General features: G+C 42.6%; 2 protein-coding genes and 1 long non-coding RNA gene across 4 annotated transcripts; 1 reads left to right on the top strand and 2 right to left on the bottom strand.

Moving 5' to 3' along the window:
- Window positions 1-213: 213 nt before the first annotated feature.
- On the top strand, window positions 214-6707 carry calml4b (calmodulin-like 4b). Of its 2 annotated transcripts, none has more exons than XM_056387629.1 (5): window positions 214-595; window positions 703-733; window positions 2033-2138; window positions 5573-5761; window positions 6446-6707. In XM_056387629.1, exons 2-5 carry the CDS (start codon window positions 731-733, stop codon window positions 6541-6543), a joined length of 396 nt encoding a protein of 131 aa, XP_056243604.1. In that variant the 5' UTR covers window positions 214-595; window positions 703-730; the 3' UTR covers window positions 6544-6707. The 2 variants fall into 2 exon arrangements, with proteins under 2 accessions (XP_056243604.1, XP_056243603.1); XM_056387628.1 differs by having other exon boundaries at window positions 237-595; window positions 1998-2138.
- Window positions 6708-14642: 7935 nt separating this feature from the next.
- rxfp3.3b (relaxin family peptide receptor 3.3b) lies at window positions 14643-16639 on the bottom strand. The gene has a single exon (XM_056386339.1). The coding sequence runs from the start codon at window positions 16489-16491 to the stop codon at window positions 15328-15330; it is 1164 nt and encodes a 387-aa protein (XP_056242314.1). The 5' UTR covers window positions 16492-16639; the 3' UTR covers window positions 14643-15327.
- Window positions 16640-16709: 70 nt separating this feature from the next.
- On the bottom strand, window positions 16710-20698 carry LOC130175793 (uncharacterized). The gene is made up of 4 exons (XR_008828781.1): window positions 20662-20698; window positions 19837-19890; window positions 17562-18212; window positions 16710-16788 (listed from the first exon to the last, which is right to left on the bottom strand). It is a non-coding gene; the product is annotated as an uncharacterized LOC130175793 (long non-coding RNA).
- Between the last annotated feature and the right edge of the window lie 351 nt (window positions 20699-21049).

Here is a 21049-nt window from a genome sequence, read left to right as displayed (position 1 = left end):
TTGTTTTTACACTTTATTTTAATTAGGATATTTTACTTTAATTTTAGAGTTTTGTTTGGCAGCTGCTGATGACAGTCATTTGACAGTTTTGTTACGGTGAGGACCACACTGTAGGTTACAGTTACAGGGTTGTTCTCTGCACCTTCCCGGAGGAACAACGAGGACATTTAATACACACTAACATTTTTAAAAATGCAAAATACATGAATACATAAAAAGCCAAAGTACTTGTGTAAATTCTCTCTGCAACAGGAGAGTAACAGTCGTGGATGTAAACCAGCATCAATTCACATTTTCTCTGGAGATTTGTAGTTAAACCTGGCTATTGTCAACAGGGGATGACTGAACACTCAGTGGGAGTCATCCTCTGGGGAACATGACGATCCTTCCTGTAGCTGTTGAGGTAACAGCAGCAGAGGGAGGGACGTGTTCTGCACCTGTCCTGCCCCTCGGTGACTTCCCTCCTCCAGGATCCTCCGTCCACTTCCATTACCGTCCTCATCTTACAGCCTGGATCAGTTTCCTGAGCGGCTCAGCAGCCGGCAGAGTTCAGAGCCGCCGCCGCCGCCGCCGCCGCTCACACTGAGGCACGATGGTGAGATAATGACCGAGCTGTGTGTGAAGCTTGGTGCTGTCGTCCATGTTTTCCACCTGCTGTGACCTGCTGTAACCTGCTGTCTGCCTCTCCCTCTCGCACCACAGGCTAAGTTCCTGACTCAGGATCAGATTAATGGTAAGACTCTCACACATGTCGCTGTGGTGACCTGCTGCTTCCAGGGAGTGTTAGTGGAGGAGGAACAGCCACTTCTCTGATGACTGATTCATCTCTTTAAGTGCAAGAGGTTTTCTGGAGCCAGTTCAGTCGTTTAGAGATTACTCCTCTTCCACAGACGAGCCCGGCTGGGGGAGGTGGGGCGGTGGGGGGGCGGCAGAGTTTCCCGCAGCCTCCTCACTACAAAGCAGCACTTGTTCTGCTCGGGCTCAGGAGATTCACGTAGCGACGTGTTGGCCGACGTCCCCGAACCGCTAATGTGATTAAACACAAAGCCTCACTATCTGAATGCACTTTTCAGGCTAATGAGGAGACGTTAAATTCACATTATTGTCTCTGTTGAAAGGACGGAGGAGTCCTCGTGGGGGTTTCGGGGCCATTCCTGATGTCACGAACTGACAAAGGTGGAGGAAGAGCACACAAGCTCCAAAATCAAACAGTAAAAGTAATTTATTAAAGTAACTTTTTAATAATTTACATAACTAAACCGAACCAGGACGTATTGAATCAGTGAAAGGGGAAGTTGTTGAAGGGAGAGAGGGAGACTGACTGGCCAGGTGAACTCCTCCTGGCTGACGACCTCCACTCTGATTGGTTGCTTCGTGAAAAGGAAGAAGGAGAAAAAGGGCAAATAAACGGGCCGGGCCTTAAATGTCTTTGTGTTCAAGGTCTGGCAATCCGTCAGGGACTGTGTCAGTTTTCTGGCATTAAAGTCTGCAGCTAATGAACATTGTCACTGTTGATTGATCTGATGATCATCATTTAGATGAATGTACTTTTGTTTTGTTACAAGTCTGAAAAATAGTGAAAAATACAAAGTGACGTCTTGGTTTGTGCGATCAACCTGAACATATTTAATTTGCAGAGCGCCGCACGTTTGTTCGTTTCAGCTTTACATATAGACGTATTACACAATTGTATAACACAATAAGTTATAAACCCCACAGCTGTCTTGTGTAAGATTAAAGACAATAAAATAATAAAGTGACCTATAGGCTTGTTTGGTCTTGGTGGAATCAGTGTTACACCCTGAAGATCTCCACCAGGTAAACAGACTGAACGTAGTGAGGTAATGAGAGAAGCAGCTCCTCTTTGAACCTTCATGACTCATCATGTTAACACAGACTGGATGTGCTGCTCTTTACTTTTCTTTGCTGAGCTAAACAAATCTGATTGTGAGTGTGTGTGTGTGTGTGTGTTGTTGTTGTTGTTGTTGTTGCTGCAGAGTTTAAGGAGTGTTTCTCTCTGTACGACCGTCAGAGGAAGGGGAAGATCGAAGCCCGGGAGCTGATCACAGTGATGCGATGCCTCGGGTCAAACCCCACCCCCTCCGAGGTCGAACGACACCTGCTGAGCCACAACACAGGTACACCTGTCCACCTGTCTGACTGTCAGCGAGCCCTCACCCTGCTGGTCTGACCACCAGTTTGATGTAGTACAACTCAACTCTAAATACTTAACAGTCAGCTGCCGTTGCTATGGAGATGAAGCCAGTCAGAGGTAGTGAATTCAAAACGCTTCGTTATTGCAGTTGGGAACAAATCACATCACCATGGTTACCGAATTCATGCACAACTGATTTAAGCTGCAGATTGTGAACTTCATGTGTTCTTAAAGGGTCCCATGTTTTAATTGTGTAGTTTGATTATAGATCAGCTCTAGCTTCTATATTAATACTGTGAAAGTATCAAAGCCTCAGTCCACAGAGAAATGCACACAGCCTGTATTCAGAAACTGAGCCTTAAAACCAGCCGTCAGGACTTCTGGAACTTTGTGATGTCACAACAAAGCAGTCACCAAGCCCCGCCCACCTGGACCCACCATCCAAACCTTGCAGGATTTGGTTTCTCTGAGTGTTTTTACCTGAAATCTGCTTTATTTTTATTGGATCACTCAGAAAACAGTCAGCCAATCAGAAGAGAGGCTCCTCTCTTCTGATTGGCTCACCGACCTGTTGTTACTAGAGCTGCAGAGAGAAGCCTGAGAGAGGAGATGTAAAACTACACTGAGATGGTTTTTATATCTTCTGATGGATCAACACTTCAAATAAAACACAGAAGAAGAAGAAAATATGAAGCTTTAAATGATTATTCAGAAGATTTCTATCTATTGACCGACTGATGACAAATAACTTAAGGCTCATATATGAACATGAGGAGTTGAAGGCATCAACATGCCGTCCTTACTTCTGTATTACAGCACATTTCATCACCTCACAACATTACACGGCCTGAAACAAAGGCTTCCTGTGGGTCAATGCGTAACAAAACAGAATTACAAATAAAGCCAATGATGATAAAACCTCACAGCACGACGCCTGGAGATGACACTCGTCTGTGATCTTATTTCAGCTCCTCTCCATCATCATCATCATCATCATCATCACACGCTGTCATCATCCATCCTCATTGTAGATCACAGGAATATTCTGTGCAGAGAAGCAAACCTGTCTCTAACTGTAGACTGGTGGTTTAAAGATTTCATGTCTATTATATGGAAAACACCTCACACACACACAGATTCATTTTTAAATTTCCTTAAAAAAAGGCTTTTAATCAGACAAAATGGAGCATTTGTCAGGGACTATTTTCAGCAGCGGATTAATCCACATTTAGTGCTGTCGTGAATATTTTTGGCAGCAGGACGGTGTGTGTGGGACTGAGTCACGATAAACTACCGTGTGTGTTGGTGGTGATGAAGAACATGTCACTCAGTGACACAGTGTGACTCACTGATGCTTTTCATGGGATTCAGAGGAATCAAGCACATCAGGCTCGGAAATACAAAAAGAATCAAAAACAATCACAGGATTATATCAATGACAAATATTAGGTATATAAAAATAAAGTATATATATTAAAGATCAAAATAAACGTGAAAAATGAAATGGCAAAGTTTCAAGCCTGGGCAAAAGTGGAAGATCAAGATCCAACGCAAATACAGAGCCGGAAAATGTGAAGTAATCATGAACCACAGTGATCCTCAGGGGACCATGAACATCTGTATTAATTTAACCAACAGATGTTGAGATGTTGCCCAGGAGACCAAAGTGATAAAGACAATGTATACAGAATTTACCAGAATACAAAACTACAAAACACTCGGTGTTACAGCAACAACAAAACCTTCAACTAGCAACGAATAAAGAGGAGGACAGAGCTGAGGGTCCGTTAAATTAACATTATTGTGAAGGCATCGCTACGTTCTCATGCTAGCTATCCAACCAGCTAAACAGCCCCAAAAAACTCCATGACAAAGATGCCGATTTTTATGAAGTTCAGTACAGAAACAGCCTCATTAATATTTAACAGTAATAATGAATAAGGCCGTTTACAGTTCACATCTTAAACAAAACACACGCAGCATTAGCATAGCTATGCGGCACTAGCATAGTGTCGCCTGCATTAATATAAATAGACACAGAGCATTAGCTTAGCTCATAGCTGCACGCCGCTCAAATGAACAAAAACGCACTTTAATATTCACACTGGCACATAACAACATAGCGGTTAGGTCACATTACTGTAGTACTGCTACCTACAGACACATATAAAAAAGAATTAAGTCCAAATACAAAGCCACGGGTGGCGATGCAGGCAGACTCCACCTACTTCCTGTTAACAAAGGAAGTACAGGTAAGAGCAGACTAACAATACTCCAGAACACCACAAGATGGCACTACCACTTCATGAACAAGGTAAATGTCTTGATCAACAACACTGTAAAGGGCACAACAGCTATTTTAATTGTAAACATTAACAAAAATCAAGAGAGTCTGGAGACCGGTTACAACAGAACAAAAGATCACAAAGAGGACCCGGAGCGCCACCCCCCGAACTTACCCCGAGTAAAGGATAAACTAACAAACTAACAAAGTCGGACGTCTGCTTCCTCTGAGAGAGAGAAAGAGAGAGAGAGTCGGAGCTGCTTCCGCCTTTACTGCTTTGTCGTTGTACCGTTAGCTGTTGAACTGAGCTTTTACAGTGTAATAAAGTGTAATGTAAATAAGTAAAGTGTAATGTACAGTGGCTCTCTGTTGGCGTTTGCTTCCATTACCGGCGCACTATGAATCTTGGGATAGGTTGGGGTCCGCCTGTTCGATCATTCACTGCCCAAGAAAAGAAGGACGCAATTTTGATGGAGCCTTCAAAACGAGACAGTCCAGTTGCCACGCTGTGAAATAATCAGGTTTCTAATGCCGCCTCTGAAGGACGAGGCTCCTGAATTCGGACACAGCTGTTGTCTGTTCCGACTGAATTTGTGTTCATGATGGCCGACGTCAAAACACCTGGACGTCGACCTGAAACATTCTTCTTCCTGCCTCCTGAAAGTCTGATGAAGTTTTCTCTCGGCAGCAGCGTTGACTCATTTTATTTCTCTCCAAGGTTTTAATATTTCTGTCTGTACACACCGGGCCTCTGTGATGTTTGACTTTCTCTCGTGTTATCTTCGTATAAATTATATTTAAGTAAGTCTGAGGGGAAATTCTCTGTGTACCAGCTGTAATCAGCTGCTCACAGTTTCCACACATATGGTTTATTTAACATGTGTAAACTGTCAGCAGCTTATCGAACAGCCCTGCTCTTTATGTTCTGTTTTATAGCTTTAGTGTTTGAACAACTTATTTAATATTCATTATGTGATGTTATATCCTCCCCCTCCCCCTCCCTCAGTCTTCTAACTTCTCCCTCCGCAGTGACTTCATTTCTCCTGCAGATCAATTAAGTCTGGTTATCTCTTCTTCTGGTGACATTAGAGATGATTGGATCTGTCCCGTTAAAAGTAAACATGTTCCTGCAGATCGGGGCGGAGAGCTCGACTTCTCCACCTTCCTGAGCGTCATGCACCGGCAGCTCCAGCAGGAGGCGCCGGAGGAGGAGATCCTGGAGGCCATGAGGATGGCCGACAAGGAGCATAAGGGCTTCATCCTGGCCTCGGAGCTGAGAGCCAAACTCACCGGCCTGGGAGAGAAGCTGACCGACAGAGAGGGTGAGAGAGGAAACACGTCGTCTCATCGTCACGTGATCGTCTTTACTCTTCTGGTTTCCTGACAGTCTGTCGGACAACACAGTTTAAATATTATCTTTGTTCTACTCTTCTGCCTTTTTTCTGTTCCCTCAATCCTGTTAAGTTTAAGAACTTTTTAATGTAGAAATAGTAGAAATAAAGATATGTTATATATAGACTGAGTGGGGTCAGCCTAGTGTTCCCACTGTGTCTGATTAGACCTCCAATCAGACGGTCAGGTGTGGTGGAGAAATGTTGTGAGTACATGTCGTCATCAAACATCACAGATGATGAAGGTGTTACTTTCTGCACCAGACAGGTGCAACAAAACGAACACAGGTAAAAACACAGTCCGTCAGAGTCTGTTTCACTTTGTAAAAGGTCCAATTTACATTGTTTTCAATTTTTATAAGTTAATTTTATGGTCAACCCACCAAAACAAGACGCTGCGTCGTCCATTATCCGTGATTCAATTCATATTGAACAACAGCAGCAGTTAACAACTGTGACTTTACTATTAATTAACGACAAGATATTTTTATATGGGATCAGAGGCATCATCTATCTATCTATCTATCTATCTATCTATCTATCTATCTATCTATCTATCTATGTATCTATCTATCTATGGTGAACTGTGATTGACAGCTGTGTGTGTGTTTTCAGTGGACGAGCTGCTGAGGGAGGCGGGAGTTGGGCCAGATGGGCGGGTCCACTGTGAGCAGTTTGCTAAAGCAGTAACTCGCTGCTCTGCGAGGCGCTGACATCCCCACCGACATCATCACTGCTGTGAAGACGTTCATTCTATGTTCTGTCAGTTTAATATTCCATGTCAGGCCTCAGATTTCTACTGCATGTAAAGACATTTTAATGTTAGCTGTAGTTTATTTTTAGTTTAAACGATATAAATAAAACAGGTGTGACAGGAGAGGAGGAGCTGTGCGTCTTTTTTTCAGCCTTTTATAAGCTCAGAAACTGAGCAGCAAAATGTCGAGGAACAGATTAAACAACGTGTTTATTTGGTTTAACGTAAGATATAAAAGTTAGCATGTCAGGCCGTTAGCAGCCTCAGTGACATGAGAGGGAGAGGAGGCAGAAACAGCAACAGACCAATAAGATCACAGCCCTGTCCAGTCTAAATGTTCATGTAGAACAACTGAGACATAAGGAAGTTAAACCATAAATGTTTTCATGTTGATTATCACTTTTCTGCTGTTTGGTTTGGGGAGGTTCTGATAGTTTGTCCTCGTCCTCTAAAGCTTTTCATGTCCAGGTGAAACCAATTAGTGATATCAATCAATAAAGCATTAATTTAACCTCTGTGCTGTTTGTAGGAAGGTACCTGCCACACCTGGGGCCACCTACCAGTGGTCAGCAAGTGGCGACCTGCAGGCCGCCAGATTATTTTGATATGATTTTTTTTTTAAAAAAGAGAATATCTGAGCAGCAACAATTTCATGTGGAATCACTTTCTCTTTAGTGATTTTGATTAGAAAATAAAAGCGCAAGAAAGTCATTCTTTAAAATTATTATTTAAAGCCATTGTTAGCTTTTATTCTGAAAAGTTCTGACAGGAAGATCCAAAGGTTCTGTTGCTTGCATGACAAACCTCTGAAGGAGCAACACGTGATGTGTGTTGTGAAGAAAATAACAGAGCGTCAGTGAATCAGTCAGCCAGACCTGTAATATGTGACTGCGGGAGGACAAACTTCCAAACATCAGAGAGAAGCATCAAGGCAGCGGAAAGATAGGAATTACAACTTCCTGTCAGAATTTTCAGAATAAAATCAAAGCAGAAACAGAATGCAGATGATGAGCAAGATCGTGGATTGTGATTCCACCCAAAAAGATGATCATATCTCTTTTTTACCAAATCCTGCTTCATACTGTAATTGCTATAAGTGATCTCCTCCTTGCAGCAGCAGCAATAACACAGACGGCAATAACTGATAATAAATGAATGAATGTAATTATGTGTGAAGCTTTCACATCAGCTGTGGTGGTTTTTGAAACAAGTGAGCTGGAGAAGGATTTTAAACGTTGGAAAACCTGGTAACGATGTTTATTTCCCCTCAGCGATCACCAAGCTGCTGCTGTCGATCTTTGGCAGAGATCAAGGGCCCATTATTTCAAAATGACTAAGATTTAGCAATTAGCTTTAGCTGTTTGGCCGACACCACGACGGCTGATGAGATCTGCTGCTGGGACTTGTCATTTCAGGGCGTCTTGAAATGAAAACTGTGTGTGAAGTAAAGAGCCTCCTATTTTAGAAATGACACAGGAGGCTGAGGAGTATAATTATGATAAAGTGCCAACCTGACGTGTGAGAACACAAAGCTCACAAACAGTCAATAAAAGGAGATATTTTTCTTATTGGAGATAATTATTTCACCACCTCAGGCCGGCTGCTGTTTCTAAGATGCAACATCCCTGCAAAGTTTCCTGAACCCAAGTCTTTACAAACATCTTCTCTTTCTGCACGACGACATATTTGCTCTTTGAGCTCAGTCTGGAACATTTTATGAAGGGGAAGATTATTTCAGTGTGAACCGTCCTGTCGTTTCCTGTTAGCTGAGCTTCACGCGTGGAAAACCCATCAGCCGGGGTTTTGACTCGGCTGCAGCGAGGCTACTAAACGCTGGATCCCTCCTCTGGTAATTCACAGCGACGTCTCTTATGGTCTTATGTAATCGTTCAAGGAGAACATGGATTTAGGAATACGCCGCTCTGTCAAATGTTTCCGCCCAGCTCCTGTGATGCTGTTTCTGAAGGACGTTCAGGTGGTAAAACTTCACTCTGTTCAGGTCTAATCTGTCTTTGAGCCCCTGCCTGTACTCTGCTTTTATTATTATTCACAATGAATTACATACTTCTCAGGAGCCAGCTGAATAACTGCTAACAGTCACCTCGGGGCTTCACCAGCCGGTTGCCTTTGCCCCCGGCAACGCTGATTATCAGGCGCTTCACTCATAAACAGTTAATCCAGGCATCGCACGCAGCCAGGCTGGATGCTGCGTTTGTCTCACACTGAAGTCACTGAGGCGTCGCTTTATAAAATGATTTACTCACTGAGTCCGACAAATTCTGAGTTAAAACAATCGTAACACAACCCTCTTATCTTTCTATCTTTAAATACAACAAATTATTATCTACTAGAATCCTTTGCTGAAAGTCACTAAACTTTTAAACCCAAAGTTCAAGCATCTCTTTATTGGCTGATGAGGCAAAAAAATTTTGAGTGACAGTCTAATTAATGTTGACAACCTTCAGCGCCGACCTGAAAATGAGCTGAGCAGCAGGAGATATCAAACACTAATTACACAGCAAAGGTCCCTACTTACATTTACACCTCCTTAAAGGTACTGTAAAAGAAATTTACATGTAATAATCTCTTTTATTTATTGCCTATGTTTGAACAGATTGTAACTCAACTCATAAGATTAGACCTCCCCTGACTTTCTCCGTCCAAATCCAAAGGATGTGACTTTTCAGAGGTCCTCGCCTCGACTCTTTAACTCCCCTACAGAGGCCAACAGGGTGCAACACTAGCTATCGTTAGCTAGTCTGCTAACGTCAACAAACGTCAACAAACGTCCAGCTCCCAGCGCATAACATCTGTTCTTTATCTCCAGACTAACCCCCTCCTATCGTCTGTTTATAAGTGACGTCCGTTTTTTTCTTTTTTATTCCTGTGGCGGCGACAGTCAGAGCCACAAACCTTATGTTCATCCGTCCATCCCATACTGGAGGAATTTGGGAACATTAATTTGGACTCAAGGATGAACTGATTAGATTTTGGTGGATAAAGGTCAAAGTTCAAGGTCACGGTGACCACACAAAACACAGTTTCGGCCTCTTCAATGTGATATCTCACGACCATCTTGAGGGAACCTCTTCAGATTTGGCACAAACATTCATTTGGACTCTAGGATGAACTGATTTTATTTTGGTGAACAAAGGTCACAGTCACGCTGATCGCACGTTCTTGGTTAGGTAAACTGCGACTCCCAGGGTGCATTTCTTCAGAGAAACATCCAATCACATCATCAAAAGTGTGAAGTGTTTGTCATATGTTCCCAGCAACAGATGAGAGCGAAAGATGACGAAAGGTGTTGAAAACTTGAAATCACCAGTTGACTTGTAAACTCTGGATCAGTTTGGACTGAATTCAGCAGGTTTGGTTTCATGTTTTATTAACAACTGACAACGAAGCATCTTGAATCAGCTCTGATTCACGCCTCTGGCTTGCTCCTTCTCCATAGACAGCGTCTGGGTGTTGAAGCATTTAGAGCCATCCGCCTTAGATGAAGTTGAAGTAACTAAACATTGAGGGCACTGTTCGAAAAAATGTTTATCTTTAAAATAATGAGTGAGAGAAGTGGACAAACTCGGTTTGAGTCACTGCTGATTTCACTGGCAGATTTTATCAGCTACATTAACTTCACTTTAACGGCCACATGAGTCAGTGGTAATAGTTTCAGTATAACACAGAAGAAAAGTTGGAAAGGCCAACTCTCTTCTTCTGCTGTCACTTCAGAGTCAAGAGAGGAACCCATGCATTTATACGACACTCTTGGGGAGGTGATATGTCTCCCTCTCACTCTGTGAAATTACACCTGTTACCTGTATGTTTCCATCACACTCCACACCTCAGCTTCTCCTCCTGTGATGAGAAGTGTTAAAGTCTGAATCTCTCAGCCAAATTAATCTGCGAGCAGCTGGCTGCTGAAAACACCACCGAACGAAAGACGAACTCGAGTGCGAGAGATTTGTTTTGATGATAAATGAAATTGGCAATCTCCACATGTCACCTTGCCGTGACCGGGCACCGGTGTTTGCGGATCACACAGAAGGAGGAGAATCTCCACGGCGACACCGGGGACCCGTGTGAAGTCTTCACGCCACATCGAGTGTGTGAAAACGCATCAGGAGTCTGCTGTTGGATGGTGTGGGCTTGTTATAGCTGGAGACTGTTAACACGGTTGCTGCTCTGCCCACAATGTTTTCACATCACATCATTACTCTCAGATGAAACGAGCACTCGGCCGGCGTGCCCACTGGCTCGGCAGTAATCACTGCTCCCCGACGTCGCACATGAAGTCATATTTTTCCTTGCTATGAGAAACCTTGTTAGACGGCTGAAATTATGAGACAGCACCCCGGAGGTCTGACTTGACGCAGGGTTTTCTTCATTTTTTTCAGTTCCAGTCTCGAGACCATGACGCTGCACAAAACACCAGGGGGCGCCTGTCTGCAAATAAACAGCGACTGTGTTGATACAGCTGCTAGAGATAAACACTTCACCGCACACTCGTGATTGTGACTTTAATGACACAAATATTCTCAGTGCAATTACTCGAAAGGAGCATCGGCCACCCTCCGGCTTCCCGTACGCACTCAGAGAGATCTCCCGCTCATCGGTAGATAATGGCTTTATCCTCGTTTTTAGTTTGTTTTTAACCCGACAAGTCACAAGGTAATCTTAATATCTTAATTATTGTAATTTAACTTATCAAACCCAACAATGAAGACAAACATCTCATTATCTGGAGATAACAAGCAGTCCTTCCTCTGGGCGAGAGAGGGAGAGAGAGAGAGAGAGAGAGAGAGAGAGAGAGAGAGAGATGCATCCAAAAAGAGAACACAGAGAAAGTAATGAGAACATTTGACCCAGACATAATGCTTATGTTATGACCACCGTTCGTTATGTGGAGATAATGAGATGAGGCTGGTTAGACTGTAATCACGAGATATGAGCCTGATGTGTTGAGACTAACGAGATGACAGATGTTATCTCGGATTTAAAACGAGAGTGTTTCATTACATCATGATCTAGTGAGATAATACATATAATATAATGAGATACTGACATAAAAATAGTCGAAAAGAAAATACCACTTGGTTGTCTTAAGTAAATGGTAATTAACTCATTATGAAAATAATGCTAGTGCACCTGATGAGATTGATCAACTGTAGATAATTAACTGACTATAAATAAAAAAACAGTTATCAAGAGATGTGATGAGATGATCAAATTGGGATTAAAGTTATAATCTGTAACTTTTCCACATTAAAACATCTAAAAACAACTTCTATATGTTGTTGAGTTGTGTTCTTACTTTATCACAAATGTTTCCGTGTTTACGTTAGCGGCAGCTCAGCTCCACAGCCACTCCGAGACTTCCTGTGTCCACTGAACAGTGTCAGAGAAACTATGATTTTTAACATGAAACTACTTCGTTCTGTGTTTTAACCAGATTTCATCACTGGGTTTTATCTTCCTGTCTAAACAAGAAGTTTAGCTCTTGCTGATTCACCCAGCTGACCCGTGGCTGCGGCGTAATACATGCACACGCGCTGAAGGTGCGCTTGTGCGTAGGAATAGTTCAGTGGTTGAGAAAAATGTAGTGCCAAAGGAAAGTGCTGGGACAGTAAGATAAATGCTGAAAATATTCTACATGAAGCGTACATTTAGATATTGGATTGTTTCATTGGGCGTCTTATAAAAGTGTCCGAAACAGGTGTTTTCTCCTGGCCCCGCCCACAGCAGCTCATCACCCTGCTACTGTACCGGTCCTCCTGCTGCTCTAAACTGAATCTACTGCAGGTAACAACTGACTGAACATGACGACCTCACACAACCCCACGTCTAATGACCACAACCATCCCTTTAAACTGGTAACTGGTTTTAAACAATGATCCCTCCCTGAATCAACTGAACCTTTACCATAACACTGCTGCGTCGTGTGTGTGTGTGTGTGTGTGTGTGTGTGTGTGTGTCGGACCTTTGCGATAATGGAGGCTGTATTTTCACAGACCACTAGTTTCCTTGTTTCTTTGCAGCTTTATGTGATGAAAGATTGGTGAAGGCGCCTCTCAGGACCAAAGTCCACCTCAGTGTTTATCTGCTGGACCGTCTTTACATAACGTGCAGTACGTGCTGCTTTTTCTCCCTCTGTGTCTTTTTTAAATGAAGCCCTTTGAAACATTGCATTTTAGACGTGCTTCATTAAACTATGCATCTTCCCACTGCTCTGCTTTGGTGTTATCCACGTACGCCCAGTCGTTTTATCTCATTAAGCTGAAATTACACCAGTAGAAGTAAATTAGAAGTCCACTCCTGTCCTGACCTTGAGTCAAAGAGTCACTGGAGTTATTTTATCTCCTTCATTTCCTTCAGCAGATCTGGAGAAACGAGTCCCTGCAGCCTGGAACAGTTCAACCTGAATTCGGAGGAAATTTTAACTAATTTTGTTCAGGAAGAAAGTCATGAGCAGCCTCGTCTCAGAAAATGGATCTGGAGGAAATGAGCCATCTCAGCCTGTTACTGCACATTTCCACCATTACAATGTGCTTATTTGTGCAAATTGTCCCTTTTCTCAGTAAAAACAACAGAATTATGACCACTGCAGTCCGAATTAGTTTTACATCAAACTGAAAAGGCTGAAAGTAGCTGCAGCATTTCATGCACAGGTTCATTATCATCTAAAACTCCCAAAACTAATTTCTTTGAGAACATGTGACTGTTCCCTCTTTTGGTTTTTAGATATATTAATAACACTCGTGTTATGGAAAGTCGTGTCATTAAAAAAAATAAAAGTGAGAGTTTTTAAGCATGAACTTAATAAAGTATCTATCTATTTTACAGCCTGGTACATTTCTACCATTCACTTTGATCTTGGAGGAAATTTGTTCTTATTTGTACAATTTTATTTATGTTCAGTTACAAAAGGAAAATTATGACCTAATTAATCTAGACCCAATTAGTTTTATTTATGTAAAACATCCCCAAAATGAACCCAATAAGTGTCATCAGTAATGAGTTTTTAAAAACGATGATTCTATACAAATACTTGACCCTGATTGGTTGATAACAGCAGCTCCTCTCGGTCAAACCAGGTCAGCCTACAGACTGAAGGATTTCTACTTTAAACCACGGTTCACACTGGAGGCCAAATATGACTCTGTAATAACTGAAAATAACTCGACAGAGCAAACTACACATTTCTAACATGTGACTCTTCATTTGTTGATTAATCGATTAGTTGATTACCTGACAGAAAAATTAATCATCAACTATTTTATTAATCAGTGAATTGTTGAAATTGATTTTTCAAACATTCTCCAGCTTCAGCTTCAGGATTCGCTACTTGTGCGTTAAATATCTTTATGTTTTGGACTGTTGAGGAGATTCATTTGGGATTTATGACATAACAAATATTATTATTTTATATTATTTTAATGAAATCTTAGATGAATGTTGAATCAAGAAAATAAACAGCAGCTTGTTAGTTTTCAACAATGTTCCTGATTATGTTTCCGATTATTGTACCTTAGTTAAAGTGTTAATTTAGCATGAATATAGATATTTATGACACTGGACCCTGATAGGTCGACCATAGCCTCTAATTTTAAACGCTGATTGGATGATTTCAGCTTCACTTTGTAGCCTCACTGAGTGTGGAGCTTGATCCAGTTTTTAAAGCCTATTTGTTTTGGAAAAAGCAGTCATTTTAAACTGAACCTCTCAAACTGAATCTGACCTTTAAGCAGTTTAAATTAAACATCTTTGATCTTGACACTAACATTTCCAGAAATAGGCTTCTTTAAGTGCTCAGCTGCCAGCGGAAATATGTCTCTTATACTTATAAAAATAAACATTTACCTTCATCTCTTCAAATAAAACTCCTTTTTAGGATCATCTTTGCAGCAGGGGGGGAGGGGAGGGGGTTCCTGCACCACTGGCATGTAAACACTCCACTTCACTTCCTACATTCCTGCCAGTAAATCTGATCCAGGACCAGACAGGCTGAACCCTGAGACCAGGTCTGCACAGAAACCTCAAACAGCAGGGACACTCCAGTGCATGTCAACACAAATGAAATATTTTATTCTCCAAACATTGTTTTAAGGTTGCATTGGCAGTTATTTTGTTTTTGTTTTTTACATTCAATTACTCAAGCTTGTACATTTTACACACCGGCCACAACAAACGTCAATAATACTCCACAGAATGATGTTTGAAGCACTGGACTGTGGTTCTTCTGCTGGGAACATAAAGTCTGCACAGAGCACTTTAGAGAGCGAAGCAGCATTGGATGAGACACTGAGTCTGCGCTCGTTTATAGGAATAAAAAAAAAAAAAAAATCAGGTTTCCCAAAAATGACCAACATTACTGTCATGTGAGATCCCAGTCCGACTCAGGTGAAGCAGAAACGCAGCTGGACGCTTTTGCGCAGCGCGCCTCAATGCGCATTTTTACGCACAGTTTCTCGTCTTTTCTGTTTCACGCCTTTAAAATGTGATAAAAATATATAAAATTCCTCAGAAGCAAAATGTAGAACATTTAATACGCCACGTTTAGATGGTTTATCAGGTGCTTGACTGACTTGGCACAGCTGCACTTCAAAACAACGAGCTGAAATACGATCGTGTAGCTTCTTTAAAAGCTGAGACAAGAGGATGAAACTCCAGCGTCATGATTTCTGAAGTTTGAGTCCGGTCATCGATCAGTTAAAGATTGTGTCTTTTTTTTATTAAGGCTGGTTCACCGCTGCAGCGCGTCCGTGTCGCACTGGTCCGTCAACACGGACAGTCTGCAGTTCTCCGTCTCCACGTTGTTCAGCGGGATGACGATCTGCGTGTCGTCCGGCTCCGCTCTCACCGTCCCGGAGAACGGGCGCAGGTGGCAGGTGTTCGTCCCGGTGGGCGAGGAAATCCTCCAGAACAGATCCTTCATCTTCTTCCTGAACTCCCGGCGCATCAGGCAGTACAGCACCGGGTTCAGGCAGCTGTTGGTGTGCGCCAGGCACACGGTCACCGGGTGCACGTAGGTGTGCACCATGTAGTACGTCTTATCCCAGTTGACCACGTTGAATTTCACCAGCACGCCCCAGAAGGTGATGGCGTGGTTGGGCATCCAGCAGATGAAGAAGGAGAGGACGACGATGGTGACGGAGCGGGTCACCCGGGACCTGCGCTTCACCTGGTTGTTGTTCATGCTGCGCAGGCGGACGAAGCGCAGCAGCAGCAGGTAACACACGGTGACGATCAGCATGGGGAACACGAAGGCCACCAGGATCTTCTGGAGGTGGTAGAGCGCCAGCCACGACTGGCCGTCCGGGAAGCCCAGCAGGCACAGCCTCTCCCCGGCCACGCTCTTCACCGTGGAGAAGATCGCAGTGGGCAAAGAGGCCACCGTGGCCGAGACCCAGAGCCCGGCGATCACCCAGCGCACCGGGCACACCCGCCGCCGAGTCCGGTCCTTCAGCGCGGACGCCACCGACCAGTACCGGGTGACGCTCATGGCCGTGAGGAAGAACACGCTGGCGTACATGTTCATCACCGTCACGGACAGTATGATCTTACACATGGCGTTTCCAAACGGCCAGCTGAAGTCCAGAGCCGTGTCCACCGCCCAGAACGGCAGGGTCAGCACGAACTGGAAGTCCGTGACGGCCAGGTTGAGGATGAACAGGTTGATGCTGGAGCGTTTCTTCCTGCCCCGGCGCACTTTCATCAGGAAGAACACCAGCAGGTTCCCGACCAGCCCTGCGGCGCACACCACCGAGTACACGATGGAGATGAGGATGCGCAGGGTCGGGGAGCCGTCCGCCGGCACGTCGATGTCATCCAGGCTGCTGAACCTGTTCTGTCCGGCGGCGGACCGGTTCCAGGAGGACGTGGTGTTGTGGCTCCACAGCTCTGCCATCCTCAAACCTCAGACCCGACCCGAGTCCCTCATTGGCGCATCACCCCCTGCGCTCCCGGGGAAGAGAGGCTTCCGGCGCGGTCAGATGGAGCGCGCAGTCCCCGCAGCTCATGTCCGCCCCTTCCCGCCGTGGGTTATGTGTTGTGCCTTCACCCGGTGGCTCTGGACGGGACCCGGAGCTAGTCTCACTGCCGCTGCTCACTGGTTCACTGCTGAGCCCCGTGCGCGCGCTGCTCAATTTATGCGCTGCTCGTGCCCGAGGATGCGCGTGCCCGACAGGAGACTGGCGTGTCATTTCTGGAGGAAAGTACAGCAGAGGACAAGAACCGACTGACAGAGGACAGGGCTGCGCGCAGGGATTTAAAGGCCCCAGGAGCACTTCATGCCCCCCACCCCACCCTAAACCTGCACCTTCTCCTCCATGTCATAGAAAACCTTGCTCAGAAAAGTAAGAGACAGCTGTAAATTAAAAAAAAAAAAAAAAAAAAAAGCTTAAAATGACTTAAAAAGCAGCATAAAGATATTTAAATTTTTTCTCCCAAAACTATAAATAAATATAAAAGTCCCAGATAAATTCACAGCGAGTGTCACAGCTGGGATTAACAAGGATTAATATTCAAACATTATTGACAAACACATCCTCAGAAAATATTAATAACTTTTTCATTACATTAGTTATTGGATTGTTTTAATGAACATAATAAAAACTGCATATTAACTTTTGAATAATCAAAAATTAATTGTCTCAGTTTTTAATTCTTGTTTTCGTTGCTGCAGCCTGTAACCGAGACATTTTTATAATTGGTACCGTTCAGTCTCACACAGGTGTTTTAACTGAACAGTAACGACAGTGTGAGAGAGTTTACTCCTTTTTTTCTTTTTAAAGAAAGGCTCAGTTGAATCAGTTTTGGTCATGGTGTAACAGTGTTTTAATGTCTTTTTAAATATCAAACTTTTTATCTTCAAGCTATGAAATGAGCTGCCATCCATCCATCCATCCATCCATCGTTTCTACTGATTCAAACATTTTATTTGGCACAAGATATGAAAATATCAAAAACTCCTCCTACCTGAACACAAACAGGTAATTTTTTTCAACCTTCCAATGCGCCCCCACAGGAGTGTCTCCTGAAATAGCGCCCCATATGGCGGGAGGCGTACTGGTTGTCATGGTTACAATAACAAACACGCGGACCGGACCTTCGTCGCCATGGTCGGGCACAGCTCGGTTAGGTTTAGGAAAAGACGATGATTCGGGTTAAAATAAGTACTTCTTCAACACCAGACAATCTCTGTTGTCATGGTTACAACATAAACAGCTGTTTTCAGACAATTAGATCACTTAGTTTTCTTGTGAACACAAATGATAGAAAACAGAAAATATTGAAAATAAACAATTTCTTCACTTATTTTTCCACACCAAATGAAATTAACATAACACAAGGGCTTCGTGTAGCAGATGAAAATTAAAAAAATGTAATCAGGCAGCAGAGGGGACAGAAAAGAAGTGATTTGAGTCACTGCTCGGCATCAGCAGCCTCGTACATTAACAGTATTAACTCAGGAAGTGAGTAAGTGGATCACTTACCTGATGCAGGTTCACTGAGTTAATGAAGCCACACAGACGACGGTCCAGCTGCCAGATGGCCCACGGCAGCATTTTTCCCATCACCCTCTTCTGTGGTGCCAGCAGGCTTCTCTGATCTCGTCCAGGTTTAACTCTGAGGAACATGTCAGACTTTAACAGCATGTTTTAATGATTTTATTTCAAATGAAAGGATTTTAAAGTAGCTTCATAATTACACAGGTTGAACCACTTGATCCATTAAGCCACTTGATAAAGCTCTGAACTGGTATTTAGTACAAAAGTGTAATGATACGTGACCTCAGCTGAACTTGAATTTAAAATCTCACAGTTACATGAACACACAGCTTCAACCATTAAAAGGAAATTCTGGTAAAATAAAAAAATAATCTATTTTCCGTAAACGTGGTCATTGTGATTGTACAGCTCATGGTGACTTTGCACTCTTCACCTCTGGAGTAGAGAAACAAAGATTCACCTACAACAACATGTTTTGGTGTAGGTGCCTGAACTGCGAGCAGATTTATTTTTATCAGTACAGCAACTTCTCATGACCTGAGGCCTGCACTTCGAAGCAAGTTCAACATACCCAGGATAAATTTGTGTTTTCTGGCTTGACTGAACCTAACATTGACCGTCCTGATATCCTGTACTACGAAGCTGGTTATCAACTGGCTCTCACTGGGTTTACCTGTCCATGCACGAGCACGTTCACGTTCACGTGAAAGAGGCAGAGTTTTTGATTAAAAGCAACATCGTCTGAACCATGAATGAAGTTCTTAATATGATAAGAGAAGAAAAACGCTGACACTTGCCGGTAAGTTGAGTTATAACCACGTCCAAAAGTAACATTGAACACCGTGAAATGCAAACAGTATGATCACATGACTGGAATTAAAAGAAACATTTCTAAATATAATTATTATTTATATCAGATTATGGATGTACTGCAAATAAGAGGATGAACTATCATTAAGTTTCTTACTCAGTATTTTCAGTGTGATGATAAATGACAAACTGTAATGAACATGTGATGCAGATAAAACAGTTAAAGTTAACATCAGTCTGTTTCTGCTGCAGACAGGAGAGAAAGAAAAGAGGAATAGTTGATGTCTGATGAGTCAGACTGACTGAAATGTTAAAAAAAATTATAAATCAGATTTATGATCATGGGAAACATTCAACAGGTTTAGTTTTTATTTCACAGTCTCCTCATGTTATTCTGAGCTGATGGTAGAAGAGTCAATCCATCAGATGTTATCGGTTCTGCTCTCAGTACTGAAGAAATTGGGAAAATAGATTTCCTATTTGTTATTGCAACATAAAAGTTGTGGGGTGTATGTATCCCATGCTCAGATATCTTTAACTTACATCGTGTATAACCAGAATAACTACACAGACACAACGCAAGACACGCTTTATGTTTTCAAATCTGTTTTTTTCTTTTCTGTTTCTTTTCCAAAGTCAATGAGTAATCGTGCTGAATAACCGTGATCTCAATATTGATAAAAAAAAATAATCATGATAATGATTTTTGCCATAATGGAGCAGCCCCAGTCTGAAGGCAACAACTCAGTGCAGCTCCTACCACCACATTATACTTTCTCTCTTACATCAATGAACAAAATACATCACATTTAATCATATAGTCACAATTTTATAAAGCGTTATACAAATATAAGCATACATGAAAATATACAGTCTTTATAAAACTAAAAATAAACTATGAATACTAATCAAATTTGCAAAAGCTCACATACCTGTGTTTCACGCAATAATATCAGTACAGCACCTTCTCATGACCAGGTTTCTACCTTTATAAAGGAGACAGAGAGAGAGACAGAGAGAGACAGAGAGAGAGACAGAGAGAGAGACAGAGAGAGAGCGACGGACCGTGAGAAACCGGCGCGAGCGCCATTAGCCTAGCTTGAGATCGGGAAACTAGCATGCTACAAAAAAATTGCTATACATGATAAAACTACAGAAACACACTTAAACAACCACGACAACAACAAGGAACGGCGTCTGTGGACTGTACAAAGTGGAATTCACGTCTGACTTTTAGCTCTTTTACCACGTTTTCACACGGTATTAACAGGAGCACTCGTATCTTACCTGCTCTCAGCGTAGTCTAACGGCGACTGAGGGAAAACGGCGCGAATCTACAGGAAGTGACGCGGCCAAAATTGTCGAAAGTCAATTACAATTAACAAAATAAAAGCCCCCCAAAAATATATATATATATACACGAAAATAAATATATTTGGAGAAATATAAATCTTTTACATAAATACATGAATTGAAATATTTACCTTAAAAACACTTAAATGATCTGAATGTAATGAAATACATTGCTGCTTTTCTTGATTAGTGTAAATGCGGGATTTTGGTTTTCAGTGGACAATCAGTCTTGGTCTTTGGCGCTCTCACGAGCGTCATTACTCCGAGACCGTTGGAACAAGAGACGTGTCGTTTGTTTCTCCTTAAAATAGAGAATCGGCGCTTTCTAACAAGCCCCCGTGCGTCCGTATCTTCGACCGATACACTAACATTAACAGTTATTTAAAAAATTAGACTAGTTTTACCGTTTGTGGGGCGCTTTCTCTCTGTGTGTTTATCGATCATTCTCATCCGCATTCTTTGCCAGTGACGTCTGCAGTCACGTTTCTCAATTTGACATTCCTATTGGCTCCAGTGGGTGCTGTCACAGCCAATCAGAGTGTCTGATTCAGAGGCTTGGCCTGCCTTGACTGTATACCCAGACTAGATGGGAAGCTTGAGAAGTAGTTCTGAGTTTGTTGGAGAGACAGAATAAAGACAGAAGGATGAGACCAGTCAGATATTTAGAGCTGCAGAGGATGAGGAGTCGATTTTTCATATTTCCAGCGGATTTTTCATAAATCCTGCTCCAAAGAATGAGAACTAATGAATATCAATCCAAACACATGTGTGCAGCTTTCTGTGTTGAAGTTT

This window comes from Seriola aureovittata, chromosome 10 (genome assembly GCF_021018895.1).
Source record: "Seriola aureovittata isolate HTS-2021-v1 ecotype China chromosome 10, ASM2101889v1, whole genome shotgun sequence".
Taxonomy (NCBI): Eukaryota; Metazoa; Chordata; class Actinopteri; order Carangiformes; family Carangidae; genus Seriola; species Seriola aureovittata.
The sequence above is the reverse complement of the archived record's forward strand: the minus strand, read 5'-3'. Positions and strand labels throughout refer to the sequence as shown.

Excerpts from the sequence above, each read along its gene's own strand:
- calml4b (XM_056387628.1), top strand. Across the intron at positions 734-1,997 it reads GACTCAGGATCAGATTAATG|AGTTTAAGGAGTGTTTCTCT; the intron begins GTAAGACTCTCA and ends TTGTTGCTGCAG. Across the intron at positions 5,762-6,445 it reads GAAGCTGACCGACAGAGAGG|TGGACGAGCTGCTGAGGGAG; the intron begins GTGAGAGAGGAA and ends GTGTGTTTTCAG.
- rxfp3.3b (XM_056386339.1), bottom strand. The coding sequence starts at position 16,491 with ATGGCAGAGCTGTGGAGCCACAACACCACGTCCTCCTGGAACCGGTCC.